This window comes from Balaenoptera acutorostrata, chromosome 14 (genome assembly GCF_949987535.1).
Source record: "Balaenoptera acutorostrata chromosome 14, mBalAcu1.1, whole genome shotgun sequence".
Lineage (NCBI taxonomy): Eukaryota > Metazoa > Chordata > Mammalia > Artiodactyla > Balaenopteridae > Balaenoptera > Balaenoptera acutorostrata.
In genome coordinates this window covers 27,238,576-27,254,535 of record NC_080077.1, presented here as the reverse complement: position 1 = coordinate 27,254,535, position 15,960 = coordinate 27,238,576, and the positions used below count along the sequence as shown (strand labels likewise).

The window sequence follows — 15,960 nt, the reverse complement described above, 5'->3', positions numbered from 1 at the left end:
CACTTGGTAAGGGCCCAGAAAATAATTGTACAAGTGCTTGTTAGAAAATCATAAATAAAGAGGCCACAGTACACCCACCGGAATAAATTCTGCATCCAAGTTGGCCAACATTTTTGAATACTTACTGGGTACAAAGAGGGTCAGCCACTGCACTCTGGGTGCCCACCATCAGTGCGGGAGACCCACACGCACAACCCAACCACCCACAGGAGGCGGAATGAAACAAGTGCTATGAAAATAGAAGAAATAAGTAATTCTCACTGACAGAAATCTGAGTAAACTTCTGTCTCTGGTACTTTATTGTTCGGTCACTTATCTGTTTGCACTCACGTGTTTTGTAACAGTAGTGGTCTGGCGAAGGGAAGTTTGAGTGTTAGTCTCCCATCTGTACATATAATCCCCATTCCTCCATAAATTGCATGAGATAGGCTTCATGTTCCTCCAGTGTCTTGTCTGGAGCCTGATCCTGGTAGAGTCTAGATAAGAGGCCTTCCTCCTTGAGTCCCTCAGACTCAGGATGCTTACATCTCTCTGAGTCATGTTCAAAGCTGGATAATGAAGGTATACACAGCCTGCCAGTCTGAGGGTCCCAATCGACCAGTGTGGTCGATGGTTCTGCCTCTGGCCCCTCCTCTGTGTCCACATGCCCCTGCAGCGGGTGGTCCAAGTCTCTGAGCTGAGGGGTATATGAATATGGTAGTGTTTGTGGACCCAAGTCTGCTAAAGTTGCCTGTTGCTCAGATAACCTTCCTTGTAGGGACACTTCCTCCTGCAAATTGAACTCCTGAGCTCCAGGCCCCACAGAAATGTCGCTAGTTCTTATGTCACATTCATATTCGATGACTGCTTTATCTGTGGCCATTGTTCTGCTGGGTGGCTCTTGCTGGGTTAAGGAAGTCCCTCTGGTGCTTTTCTCAGAGTCATACACAATGTCCACCACATGTGAAGCATACCCCAGGTGTTTCACCTCCACTTCCTCCTGAGGGGGCTCCCGGTCCTCACTGGGCTCATTCAGGTCTGATGCATCGTTGCTTTTTTCCATTACACTTATATCCTTATGAGAAGTTTTAGAATCCTCCAAAATACTGAGGGTGATAAAGTTAATCACAATTTTTTCAGCAGGTACAAAGACTCTTTTGTCAAATTCATTTCCATAAATCAAAACCTATAAAGAGAGAAGAGAATGGTTTTCACCTTTTCGCTTTAGAGAGACATTAAAAACAGCTGTTAGATCACTAATCATTAGAGAAATGCAAATCAAAACTACAATGAGGTATCACCTCACACCAGTCAGAATGGCCATCACCAAAAAATCTACAAACAATAAATGCTGGAGAGGGTGTGGAGAAAAGGGAACCCTCTTGCACTGTTGGTGGGAATGTAAATTGAAACAGCCACTATGGAGAACAGTATGGAGGTTCCTTAAAAACTAAAAATAGAACTACCATACGACCCAGCAATCCCACTGCTGGGCATATACCCTGAGAAAACCATAATTCAAAAAGAGTCATGTACCACAATGTTCATTGCAGCTCTATTTACAATAGCCAGGACATGGAAGCAACCTAAGTGTCCATCGACAGATGAATGGATAAAGAAGATGTGGTACATATATACAATGGAATATCACTCAGCCATAAAAAGAAACGAAATTGAGTTATTTGTAGTGAGGTGGATGGACCTAGAGTCTGTCATACAGAGTGAAGTAAGTCAGAAAGAGAAAAACAAATACCGTATGTTAACACATATGTATGGAATCTAAAAAAAAAAAAAGGTTCTGAAGAACCTAGGGGCAGGACAGGAATAAAGACGCAGACGTAGAGAATGGACTTGGGAACACGGGGAGGGGAAAGGGTAAACTGGGACGAAGTGAGAGAGTGACATGGACATATATACACTACCAAATGCAAAATAGCTAGCTAGTGGGAAGCAGCTGCATAGCACAGGGAGATCAGCTCAGTGCTTTGTGACAACCTAGAGGGGTGGGATAGGGAGGGTGGGAGGGAGATGCAAGAGGGAGGGGATATGGGGATATATGTATATGTATATGTATAGCTGATTCACTTTGTTATAAAGCACAGACACACCACTGTAGGGCAATTGTGCTCCAGTAAAGCTGTTTAAAAAACAAACAAACAAAAAAAACAGCTCTTAGAATTTATACTGTCCCCAGATAGTTGTAAAGGCCTATTCTTACCAACTCATGGAAGTGAAAGTTATGTTTGGAATATGAGGGAAAACTCCCTCACCTGGAGGCAAGGGACCCAAGATGCACGAAATGCATATGGCAGTGAAAAGTGGTTCCCTGGGTGGTCCTGATCCAGTCCAAGGATCGGGGTGTGACTGCCTCTTCCTCTAACTGGCTGAGGGAATTCAGGGGCTTATTTAATTTCTTGAGCCTCCTTTTTTTAATTCTGTAAAATCAGAATTTCTGCTGTGTCAGGAGTGGTGAAGACTGAGAGTTTTTGAAATTGCTTTATTAATTATAGTTTACTATGTGTTTATCAATAAGCCATCCTCTGGGCTACCAGCTCTTTTTTGCATATACTCTGGACAGGAAATGTGGAAGGGCATGAAAACTAGGTGTAAAAAGAGAAATAAGCACATGAATAGAGATGGTTTTACTTACTTCCCCCATACACCAAACTAATCATGCTATAATAGGGCCCAAAATGGAAATTCATCTGCCAATTTATAGCAGATAGAGAAACTCTAAATCACGTCGGGAAAACTTGTTTAAGATTAAAGTTTTGCTGGCAACACAGGGAAGGTGCCTGTTTAGATTGTCAATGATGAGTTATGTTACAATTCCCATTGTCCACCCAATGATGCGATTTCATTTAACTACAAAATGGGAACTTCAGCATCTTTCTTTTACAAAAATTTGGGTTTCAAAAAGTCACAGGCTGTCAGTTCTCCTGTGCTTTTTCCTCCTAGGAAAGGTCTCCCTACATCATTAAAAAGCTAACTCTGAAACCTAAATGAAGGCAGAATAATAGAAACATTTAAAAACAGAACAGGAATGCATGTATGTATCGTGTACATGTGAACACGTATTTTGATAATTTCCAAAGAAATAATTTTTAATTGTTAAAATATGCTCAGCCTTGGGAAACCTCCAGTACATGGTCCAGAAGCATAAGGTTTGTTCCTTCTTTTACTTTCTTGCTTCTCCTTGCTGTGAATGATTAAGTCCTGGCCGCTTTCCCCCTAAACGTGTTTCCATTCCGTGTCTGTCTCCAGCCCTACATCCCCCTCTCCTCTTTTAGACTCTCATCTTCTCTCTCCTGGACAACTCCCACAGTCTCCTAGCTGGGTTTGTTTGTTTGTTTGTTTCTAGTCTTCCTCCCCCTAAAGTTGTCTTTAACACTATCCAGTTGTATCTAAAACTCAATATTGATCATAACGATCCCAACTCAAAACCCTACAGAGTTTTGCAAACACAATGAAGCCCAAGGTCCTTCGAATAACTCCCCACTTCTCCCATTACCTGGCCTTACCCCCCACCCTCCAGTCTCTTCTTTCATAGCTTCTCATCAGGAACCTTATGGTTTTGCAAAATTATATGGTTTCCCAAACATCCTCCTACCTTTGCCCCTGCGGTTTCTCCCACTTGAGGTAGGTGCCCTAACTCTTACTGAACTTTCATGACCAAACCCAGGCATGAAACTCCTCCTCCTCCACGTAGGGTGCCAGCGCCCTTCCTGTACCCGCAAGAGTCCCTAGAACCCACTTTCATCTTAGTCTTCACATATCCTTTAAAACGTCTAGTCCCCAACTAGACTTAAGCCTCTGGAGGGGCAGGGATCGTGACAATTTATCTGTGTACCTCAAGACCTAGTCTGATCTGTTTCATAAATATAAAATCTTTGTCAAAGTTAAGGAATCTTTCTCTTTGGTTACGTTAATGAGTTAGTCTAGTACATAAAGTGTTTTTAATTCATCAACTCTTTAACTTGAAACTCACTCTGCCCATAAAAGGAACGGTATCTGTTCTAGAACCTCCTTTTCTATCTTCCTGGGGGTGTTATAAAGCCTCCTACCACTCTAGGCACTCACCAGATTTGCTGGGTGTTTCTCTTTGCTGACATGGGTATATCTGTACATGGAGTAGCACATCACAGAAAAAATAAACACAGTAACAGATATGGGCAAAACATAGCAGAGGATGATTTTAACCTTCAGTGTTGATGTTTGATCTGTAAAAAGAAAAGTGGGGTGGGGTAGACAGTTGTGATTTGGTGTGGTGGGAAAACACTGGTAACATCAAGAGGCTTTGGAGAGATCAGTTACTTTTAGGAATTCAGTTTTCTCATTTATAAATTGAGAAGCTTGAGCTAAATGTTAGAAGGGATCTCAGAATTCTTACTCTCTCTGACAATAGGTGGTCTTAAGGAACCATCTGGACTTGTCTCCAACCTTTACAGCAAGGATGCCTTAACAACCCAAGTCAGAAGATATTCCAACATTTTATATCTGGCTATGAGATTCATGCTGGTTCTTCTATTTGCAGGAAAGTGTGCCTGATACTCAAGCAACTCACAGCACTTCAAACCAAACAACAAAACCTTCTTGTGAAGATCCCATTAAGCTGCCCCACGTTTCCATGCCCCTCATTCGACTCAACCTTTTCCATATATTCAGGACCTTGCCACGAATGTATGGCGTCATCTTCTGTGTGACAAACAGAACCATCCTTACACAGTTGGCCAGGCTTTCTGGTAGGTCTGGAGCTTGGGGATGTGTGGAGAGGCGGCTGAACTGGTGTGTGCTGAGAATGGCAGTAACTCCCTCCGTGGTCCTGCTGTGCCGTAGGGTCATAATGAGTTTAAAAGTCCAGGGGCTTCTCTGGTGGCGCAGTGGTTGAGAGTCTGCCTGCCAACGCGGGGGACACGGGTTCGAGCCCTGGTCCGGGAAGATCCCACATGCCACGGAGCAACTAGGCCCATGAGCCACAATTACTGAGCCTGCGCGTCTGGAACCTGTGCTCCGCAACAAGAGAGGCTGCGATAGTGAGAGGCCCGCGCACTGCGATGAAGAGTGGCCCCTGCTTGCGGCAACTGGAAAAAGCCCTCGCACAGAAATGAAGACCCGACACAGCCAAAAATAAATTAAAAAAAAAAAAAAAAAAAGTCCATAGAGGAATGAAAAGATCTGGTGAGTAGTTTTAAGAAAAGTAGCCCTGGATCACCATGGATCAGACTATATGGTTGATAGATAGGACTCACTGTGACTAATTTATATTTGTTAAGCTCCTGTGGAGTACTTGTAATTTGTGAAGGTTAAATTTATGTGTCAATCTGGCTAGGCCACAGTACCCAGTTATTGGGTCCAACGTTATTCTAGATGTTTCTGTGAAAGCATTTTTTAGATGAGATTAGCATTTATATTAGTAGACATGAGCAAAGCAGATTACCCTCTATAATGAGGGTGAGCCTCATCCAATCAGTTGAAGGCTTTGATAGAAAAAAGACTGATCACATCCCAGAAGAGCGAATTCTGCCAGCTGATCACCTTCAGATAAGAACTGCAACATAAATTCTTCCTTAGGTCTCCAGCCTTGCAGAGTTTGAACTTACCAACCTCCAAAATCATGTGAGCCAGGTCCTTAAAATAAGTCTCTATCTCCGTCTTGATGTGTGTGTGTGTGTGTGTGTGTGTGTGTGTATGTATATATTTATATATACAGATTATGTATATTGTGTTCTATGGAGAACCCTGACTACTACAGCAGTGGAAAAAGGAGCAGCTTTAGCACAAATGACAAAAGTTCTAGGGCATTCCTTACATACTAATACAATCAGCAAGAGTGTCGTGGGAGTATTCTAATCCTTGCAGACGTTGGATACTCTTGATGCCTAGTCCTGGGAGAGAGCAGCTAAGTTGCTGTCCAGTTAACTGTCTAGTTAAAGAGTGGAAACAGAAGCATCATGGACTTCTGGTCAACAATAGCCAGTGGGAAAAGCCCAGGTATGGGGGTCCAACTGCAGGCACTTCCATCCCGAAAAGCACATCTGTCAACAGGTTCCACATAGAAAGATGCCAATAATGCAGATGTTGCAGATGGCTGAGCATCACCTGCCCCTACTTCAGGCTACAACTCAGTCCAGTCCTTTTTTTTAAAAAAAAATTTTTATTGGAGTATAGTTGATTTACAATGTTGCGTTAGTTTCAGGTGTACTCCAAAGTGATCAGTTATACATATATCCACTCTTTTTTAGATTCTTTTCACATATAGGTCATTATAGATTATTGAGTAGAGTTCCCTGTGCTATACAGTAGGTCCTTATTAGTTATCTCTTTTACATATAGTAGTGTGTATATGTCAACCCCAATCAATCCAGTCCTCTTAATACAATCCCTGGCCTCTGGACCAAACTCACCCTGGTAAACAGAGCCGTGACAACAGTGACTGAAGGCACTTAGTATACACCAGCACATGTTTGCAACAATCAACTAATAAACTGTATCTGTATTTTAGGAATTGGGGGATTGTGGAGGGCAGAAATATTTCAAAGAAGAGTCCCAAAAGAGCTAATAGTGAGTTTTTGAAAAAGTAGACCCTCATAATGGTGTCTTGGAAAGGTATCTGGGGTGCTCTAACAGCTGGGATATCAAGAAAGGTCAGAACATGAAATGGTACCTTGTTATTACTTTTCCAAGACTAGTGAGAAAGTCGGCTCCATCTGCTTACTGGGAAGTATTTCATTTAATCTGTACTTTAGTTGCTTTAGCTCTGCCGATGGCTTAAATGATTTCCACTGGGAATTCATTCCTACCATTTGCCCACTGATCAAGCTGTTAGTAAACAGAGCACTTTTCCAAATACAAAAATGATTTCCTCAATCTGCTTTGCTTTGCCTTTTGCTTGCTTTGCATTTTAATTTTATTGATATTTGACATATGGTAGAGAACCCTTCGTTTTAAAGGGAAAGGCATGATAATGATGGAGATTCAAAAATAAAGCTTTTCACTTCTGATATGTATTCACAAAATTCCTTTTTTAATCCTTAGGACAGTTTCATCTCGAAATGTGGGAGGCTTGAGGGGAGAGGAAAATGGGGGTTCTGTCACCATTCCTGTCCCACAGCTGGTGACGGAACCAAGTCTTGGGGAAAATGATTGTGACACTTGGCAGGCCAGCACATTTGGAAGAGAGAAACAGAAGAAGAATGGATGAAGAGCCATTCAATGAAGGTAAACTTTAGGATTTATTTTCAATTTTTAGGTTTTGAGTTCAGGGTCTTACCACCCTCAGGGAAGAACAATTAAACAAACGCTAAGCTCCTAACTCTAGTCTCCTAACAGGAACGAGAATCTTCAACCACACTTCCTTGGCAGCCAAGTTCAGAAAACACGAGGAGACAAATAAAAGGAAAGACAGAGAAGCAACTATAACAGTGAGGGAGTAATAACTGATTTGCTGATCCCAGGCCCTTGCACAGCCTTGCACAGTGAGTGATATCTGAACACAACCTGCAGCGCCTATAATTTGTATTCCTGAGGGGGAGCAAAAGACTCTGTCGTAAAGTGTTTTTAGGATACTGCTTTGTTTCTAGGAATAAACTCATCTGATGTTCTTAAAGACCACAGAACTTCTACTGATCAGAGTGATTATAGTTTTAAAGAAGAAAAACCGTGTGTGTAAAAATTCCTATAGTTCTTATTTCCCAAGGTAGAGTCTTGTTGGACTGGTGCTAAGAGTTCCCCAGGAGGTGAAAACACTCCCTACCGTGAGCCAAGTTCAATGGTAGAGTCCCAGGCTGCTCAATGCATTTCTGGTGATGGTTGTTTCTGCCTTCACTTCAGCCTGTTTCTGGTAGACACGGATTTTCAAAACCTTGTCTACACCACCATCCTTCCTTCTAGTTTTAGCAGATTTCCTTCCTCAGACCAGCTGAGATTCTCAAAGCTTACCTTTCAAAACCTTGTCTACACCACCATCCTTCCTTCTAGTTTTAGCAGATTTCCTTCCTCAGACCAGCTGAGATTCTCAAAGCTTACCTTTCAAAGTACTGACACACCGCTTCTCAGAAGGCTGAGCAAGGCGAGGAGGGCCTGGGACGAAGGACTCCACGAGGACGCAGTACAGAGTGTCCGGCTCCAGCCAGCTGAAGACCAGCGTGCGGTTTGTCACACACTGGGACCACTAGGATAGGGAATTGCGAAGAGCAGTTAGAGCCAGAGATTTCCAGCACCACCCCAGACAAGTAACTTTGGAAGGAAATAGAAGACTGAGGTACCATTAAGTCCTTTACTATCACTAAGAGCTTTTTTTTTTAGTAACAGCTTTAAAATATCCTTTTCCTTCAGCTTGGCAGTCCCAGTTAGGGACTGGACAAATTGTGGGAACAATTCTAAATAATGACATAAGGAGGGATTTCTTCTTCCACTTTGTCCTGTGTTCTTGCTGATATTTTTTTCTTTCTTGGAGAGTGATTGACAGATGTTAAGTAAGTAAAAACTCTCCACCAAAGTGAGGCAGACAATTGCTCTACACACCAACAGCAACATCATAGCGGAGACTTTCTGTAAAGGAAATCTGAAGGCAGTTTTAAAAATTTCTACACATCAGCTTCAACTGTATCTTGTATGGCAACACTTTTGAATATCACACCTTCCCAGATTCACGTGCCGAGAATTTAAGCATCAGGGCTGCGTGTTTCCAGCATTAGCTGCAAAAAGTGACACAAATTATAGGTCCCCATTCCATTTCAGGCTTACCGTTCTATTTGATTTAGTATTATATATGGACACATTATACTTCAGATTAGAGTATATTTGTTCCAGGGAAATAGAGCTTTCTTCTGGGTTTTTCTTCCACTTCTTTGGAGCCGTCAGAACAATAGATATGGATTTCTCATCAGTAGTCAAAGCAACCTCTGGTGGGCCAATTTGTGCTTAAAGGGGAGGGGAGAGGGAATTATCATGTTCAGATGTAGAAATCACCTTGGACGAAACAATATAATCCTACTGGGATCAAAGCTCTAAAGCCCACCCTCTTATCTGAGATGTCTCAGAATGCTCTAGGTGGGCCCAAGTGATACCGAATCTTGAAACAATCATGTCACACACTGATAGAACGTTAAAACAGCAAATTTACTTAGTCACATGTAGTTCCTAGTCACATGGATAAACAGTACTAGATGATGGTAAATATAATTAAAAGTGTTTGCAACACTCCTGGGACCTGAAACGTTGGTGACAAATAACATTAAGAGGATTTGACGTGTTTGTAAAAATCAGAAATGGAGAAATGAAGCGCTGCTAAAGACCTTTGGGGAAGTAACCTTTGGAGAATGATCTAGAACAGAGATTAGCAAACTTTTACCATAAAGGTACTGACAGGAAGTATTTTAGGCTTTGCAGGCCATGTGATCTCTGTTGCAACTATTATTTATATAAATGTAAAAACCATTCTTAGCTCTTGTCCTGTAGAAAAACAGAAAGGGGAGGGGGTGCTGCATTTAGTCCGAGGCCATAGTTTGCCGACTTCTGACCCAGAAGGGCAGCAAGGGAAAGGCTCCAGCTCCAGAACTTAGGGAGTGCTTGTAAGTTTCATCACGGCAGCTCTGAGTGGGTCCTTTATGGCTGAATCAGTCACAGAGCAGGGATGGAAAATTTTAAAAGGAAATACCAGGAAGATGTTGCCTTAATTCTGAGTTACATCTAGAAATTAGGTCGTAACTCTACCAACAAGAAGAGACTTAGTTTGGAGATCAGAACAATCTTTAATCAACCTGCAGGCATATGTCAAATAGTTTATAAACCCACAACATTCAAATAAATCTGTCAGTTGTTCCTCAAATTATATAATCTCAACTAAACAATAAAACCAAATCAAAATTTGATAATATTGGTATCTAGCGTCGATTCTGGATCCGGGAGCAATCTTAGAGACACTTGGCCAAAACTTTCATTCTAAAGATGAGACTCTGAGATGCAGCAAGGTGAAGTACCTTGGGCTGGTCACTCCACCTGATGGACAGAGTGCAGAGCACTGGCCTCGACAAGGCTATCTATGAGGCAGAGACTGTTACATTAGGGGGTCAGATGAACTTGATATTGATACATGTTTAACAGACAACTGTGTTACTTACTTTCTAAAAAAGGATAGAATCGTCCAGTTTCTGCCCATTTAGAACAATTCGTTCCCCAAATGGCCTTAACCTTGGCATAATATTGATGTTCGTAGTCAGAAGTTTCAGCAGAGAGATCACAGTAGGTCCTACTGATATTTCTGCATTCGGATTTATTCAGCCATTTCTTTTGCCCATATCTGCTGAGAAGGAAACTGTGAATTAACAGTGAGGTGCCCTGTATGCTTTACAGTAGGGAAAAAGAAAACAGTCATTATATAAAACTGAATGGAACTTAAGACCTTCTCTTCACAACAACAAAAGTGCTTGTCATTGAGACAAAAAAGAATCTACTTTTGCTGCTGGCAATTTTTTTCATTAGCTGTCAGGAATATGAGTCAGAGTTTCTGTAATCACCTTTCTTTTCTGTGAATTATAATGTGGATAGTACATTTTGAAAGCATGTATTTTATTATTAGGCTTGGCCTACAGTAAAAATTTCACAGACTGTGTGATCAATTCTTCTATGTAAATTTTTAGCCCACATGCATACCAAGGTTAGTTTGATGGGTCTTTTTTTTTTTTTTTGGATTGATTGTTTTAAGAAAAATTAGTCATTTTTTCCTTGGAAATTCTTCTTGACATTCTCATAAAATTTAAAAATATACTTGCCCTCAAGGGTTCTGGGGAAAATTCACTAGGTTGGAGTGCATTCCGAAATCAGCATTTTCAATGATCATAGTGATGATGATGATATTAACCAGGTTGTTCACATCTGTTTTTCCTCTCCTTTATTAAAAACATAACACCCATAGAAACAGGAGGTGGGAAATATTTTAGCATTTCTCAGGTGGAAGAGACTGAGGTATTGAGAGGTTAAGTGACATGGGAAGAGCCAAGTGAAAGAGACAGGGTTGCGTGAGAGGCTACTGAAAGGATTAAAGCAGGTGTGTTGGGCTTTTAGACAGCTAACTCTGGTGGTAGTGTAGAGAACGTAATGGGTCAAGGGTGGCCGACTGGGGAGCAGTTGAGAGGATGCTAGAGTGGTCCAGGTGGAAGAGGTAGGTGGCTTGCACAAGGCTAGTGGCAGTGGAATGAATGACAGGACAAAAGGAAAAAATATTAGGAGACAAGACTTGGTGATTGAGTGCATGAAAGAGATGAGGGAAAAGAAGGTGTTAAGGATGATGTCTCTTTCTGTCCGGGCTAGTTGGGTGGAATGGTGGTAACACTTACCAAGATGAGGAATGCGGAAGAAGAGTGGGTTTGGGAAATGGGGAGAGGAGGGGGAGGAAAAGATAATGAGTTCAGTTTTTGACATGTTGAGCTTAAGATACGTAAAAGGTATCTGAATGCGGATGCCCAGAAAGCGCTGGAGCTCAGGAGAAAGGGGTGAGTGGGAGGTAGGGATTTTGAAATCTATGGCATAAAGCTGCTCATGGAAGGCAGAGGCATCAATGAAATTACCCATGGAGACAAAGCAAACCCTAGGATAAAATTTCAGGAGCAGCAAGATTTAAAGGTGAGATACCGGAACTTCCCTGGTGGCACAGTGGTTAAGAATCCACCTGCCAATGCAGGGGACATGGGTTCGATCCCTGGTCCGGGAAGATCCCACATGCCGCGGAGCAATTAAGCCCGTGCGTCACAACTACTGAGCCTGCGCTCTAGAGCCCGCGAGCCACATCTACTGTGTCCGTGTACCACAAGTACTGAAGCCCATGTGCCTAGAGCCTGTGCTCCACAACAAGAGAAGCCACCGCAATGAGAAGCCCACGCAATGCAACGAACAGTAGGCCCCCACTCGCCGCAACTAGAGAAGAGCCCGCGTGCAGCAACGAAGCCCTAACGCAGCCAAAAATAATAAATAAATAAATAAGTTTATTCAAAAAATTAAAAAAAATAAAGGTGAGATACAAAGTACACTTAGAAATAGCAGCTAAAGAGGGAGAAGGAAAAACAGACATCACAAAAGTCAAGGGAAGACTGTGTGTTGAGAAGGAGGAAATGTCAACTTTATCAAGTGTTGCCAAAGCTTAAGGGTATCTTCTCTTTTCAAAATATGGCAGCAGAGTCCTGAAAGTAAATGTCTCCTGTTTCATAAGTACCATAGCTACCAGAAAACATTAGAAATATAGCTAGATCTTGTTGACCAATTTCTCCATTCAAGTAGTCACCATGCCGAGGGGCTTTCAAACTTTTTATTGACTGTGAGCCATAGAAAGAAATACATTTCACAGTGTGACCCAGTTCACACATATATCCAACATACTAAAACAAAGGTTTTAGAAGATAATACCTAAACTTTACAACATGCCAGGCACTTAGTTATTTTCCATTCCAATCCACTCCACACCATTCTAATCCTTCCTGTTAAAAAAAAAAAAAGCTAGTTATGTCCCTCAAAATTGATTTCATGGCCCACCAACAGGTCTTGACTTGTGGTTGGAAAAATATTGCCATCGCCTATTTGACCTTTTCTCCTCAAACTTCCTGACTTTGCCAAGGGCAAGGCAGCTTCCCATGACAGATGTCGATGAAGGAGAAACGCTCTTTACTAATTCTGGACAAAATGCTTGGTAAGTCTGACAAGCTGATAGACATGAATCATTCAATAAATACTACAGTAATGATGTTCATGCATGTCAAAAAGTCATGCGGGGCCCTCAGTGGTCTCTGATTTCTGGTAATGGCAGGAAATATTTATCAAGTGTCTATTATGCGCTTGGACTGGTGCTTAGGATTTGAAAGCTTTATCTCATTTAATTATCATAATAACCCTAGGAGGTAGGTACCGTTATTTTCATCCCATTTTACAGATGAGGAAATTGAGGCTCAGTGATATTAAGGGAGTTGCTCAAGGTAGTCTGACTAGTACCAGGCATATCTGGGATTTGAACCACTTCTCCTTGATGCTAAAGCTTGTGCTTTTAATGCTACACTCTATTTTTGGCATTAAATTCTTTGGGTAGATATAATTTAAACTTTTGTTAAAATTTCGTTTTTTACTTGGAAACAAACTTCACTCAAAAGTAAAAAAGTATAATATGTAACTTGCCCAAGGTTACCCATTTAGGTTCACAGTCTGGCTATGACCCCAGGACTGTTTGTCTTTGGAGCTGAGCCCGGAGCCATGTCAGTGACACAAGCTGCCCTGTATTCCTGCCCACTGTCCACATTCACAGGCATGTAAGAACTCCAACATGGCAAGTTTCTTTTCAAATATTCTTTTTTGAAATTTATGTAATCTAAATTATCTACTCTCACAGAGCAGTGATTACTCTCTCTCTTCTTTTCTGAATCACATAAACACATAAAGAACAGAACAAGCTCCTTGCTCCACTAATGAAAAAGGAGACAAGGACACACTCATGAGCCATTTCTCCTGGCAGAGTGATGCCTCTTCCCTAAAATACTGGTTCCTGAGAAATTCTTTGGCAATGAGAATGAAGTTCTAGATAAATGAGGTCATTGTGAGTAGCAGCCAAAGTCTTTCACTGCCTTTAATGGTCAGAATTTTCTTTTCTTTTTTTTTTTTTAACATCTTTATTGGAGTATAATTGCTTTACAATGGTGTGTTAGTTTCCGCTGTATAACAAAGTGAATCAGCTATACATATACATATATCCACATATCTCCTCAGAATTTTCTTTTCAAAGACAAAAATGATGTTATTCTTTTTTGTAAATATGGTACAGTTTTTAAACTCATGCAATCAGAAAAGTATAACCGAGAAATAAACTACCCTGAAGTCCATTACCCTGAAACATTTGGTACACATGATTCTGCACATCTCATTATGCTTATATGTACCCAGAGGAATGATTCAATAGCTGAATACATAGACAAAAGCTAGGTTATGCCATACTTATGATTTTAATAAAAGTAGTAAATTTAACTTGATTCAAACTTCAAAGAAAAAGAAATTAAAATGAAATGAAATCACTGCAGTTCAAATGTTTCATCACCACATGAGATATTAGTTCTTAAAAGATCTTTTAAATTAAGAAAATTGTGTATGGAAGATATTGAGAGTTTAGTTATTAAAATGATGCCATATTTTCATTTTGGATCACATATAATGGCTTCGTGCTACAGAAGTCAGTACACATACAGTTTTTCCCCACCTTCTGATTTGTTATATGATTGATAAAATTCAAACATTTACAAGAAAGTTCTGTAACCATATTTCCCATCACTAGTCTTAGTTCTACATTTAGATAGTTTCAATGCCTGCTCCCTGTCTTTTTGCCAAAATCTTGTCATTACTAAGTTCATTTAGGCTCATCTTTATCCCTCTGTCAGTTGGATATCATCTTTAGTTAGTGTTCCCTCCCCGCCACAGCCTGCAAGAAGGTCTCAGGGGAGTGATAGCCCAGGTTCAACCTGCTTGAAAATACAGAAAATACATTTGCTGAACTTGGTAAGAGTCTTAGGTCACACTTATTTTTCCCTCAGAAGATATATCACTGTCATGAACTGAGTGTTGCCAGATAGAAATCATTGCTTTTGCTGTGACGGTCATAAATCATTTCATTTTCTTCAAAGTTCAATAACTTTACCAGGATATGTCTTCCTATTATTTTTATTAAATTTTCCTAGACAGAGCATGCATGGATATGCAATTCCAGATAGTCATTATTACCTGTTCAATTATTACTACCTGTTAGCTATAATAGGTTTTTCATCTCTATATAACATTTTTATTTTCCATCTTCTTCCTAAGTTCTGCCACCGTGCTTTTTTAAAAAGTTCTTCTTCTTGTCTTAGAATCTCTTCTTTGACTGTTATCTCTTCTTTGAGGTTTACCATTAGAGAACACGTTGTTTATGGATTCAAACTATGGACCATTATTTGTCTGAATTTTTCTTTAATTTCCATGAGAAAGCTTTCAGGAATTTTTGACTTGTGTTCTTTTTGTCTTTCTCCCTTTCAGTAATTAGGGATAGGTGTGCTGGATTCTTCGGGACAATTACTCTTTGAATGGAGCTAGCTCTTTATTAAATATTAGGTGAGTAGGTATAGGAGTGAGGACCTATCACACACCCACTCACCGTTTTGCATTCTTTGTTGATTGCAATGAGTGTTGAGCGAGAGGTGAAAAGTGAAAATGTCCATTCACTATTATCTTTAATAAAAACTGTGAGTTGTACAGAATTCTGCACTCAGTTTCACTTAAAAATGTCCTATAATTCTAGTAAGTATAGATGTTTCAGAGGTGATGGATTTCCTTGTTTGCTCAGACACAGAATAACATTTTGACAGACTTCTTTTCTCCATTTAAATAACTTCTTCTTGCCTAAGTACTCAATACTGTTTCCATGAAGAAACTGTTGTCTAATTTAATCTAACAAAACACAATGAGATAACTTAACATGAAATATCTAAAACCTTTCTTTTTCCTCACTCATTTAATACAATAGATGGTTTATCTTTGCACAATTAATAGGAGTCTGAGTCTTGTGCTTATAAATTAGCCAAAACGAAAAGAACCAACTTACATGAAATACTGCACAGAATAAGTAACTTCCACTCCTTGTAGGCCCTGTGGTGGGTTCCACTGTAGGATATTCTTCATGTTTATAGATAAGAAGGTGATATTTGTAGGTTTAGGCAGACCACCAGAGACACAGGGAACTGAAAAAGGAGTAGAGAGGAATTGAGGTCTTAATAGAGAGAAAGGAAGACCTAACATGTGGTAGCTGGTCTCCAGATATGGCCTCCAATGAGCCACACCTTCCAGTACTCATGCTCTGTGTATTTCCTTCCAAACTGAACATGGGCTGACCTCATGGCCCTCTTTAACCAACAAAATTGATACTGGGACTGAGCCTTAACAAGGCCTACGAGCTTCCACTTTTGTCCTTTTGAAAGCCCCGAG

At 40.6% G+C, this 15,960-nt stretch overlaps 1 protein-coding gene across 2 annotated transcripts in view; it reads right to left on the bottom strand.

Moving 5' to 3' along the window:
• Window positions 1-247: 247 nt before the first annotated feature.
• IL20RA (interleukin 20 receptor subunit alpha) overlaps window positions 248-15,960 on the bottom strand; it is a 36,317-nt gene continuing 20,604 nt past the window's right edge. Inside the window, exons 2-7 of one of the 2 annotated variants that reach the window (XM_057528147.1) lie at window positions 15,581-15,716; window positions 10,101-10,282; window positions 8,725-8,900; window positions 8,005-8,149; window positions 4,060-4,199; window positions 248-1,165 (exon numbers count right to left, since the gene is read on the bottom strand). In XM_057528147.1, the coding sequence (XP_057384130.1) occupies window positions 374-1,165; window positions 4,060-4,199; window positions 8,005-8,149; window positions 8,725-8,900; window positions 10,101-10,282; window positions 15,581-15,716 (1,571 nt within the window). In that variant the 3' untranslated portion in view covers window positions 248-373. The remainder of the gene's footprint in view (window positions 1,166-4,059; window positions 4,200-8,004; window positions 8,150-8,724; window positions 8,901-10,100; window positions 10,283-15,580; window positions 15,717-15,960) is intronic. The other variant, XM_057528148.1, reaches the window with a different exon arrangement.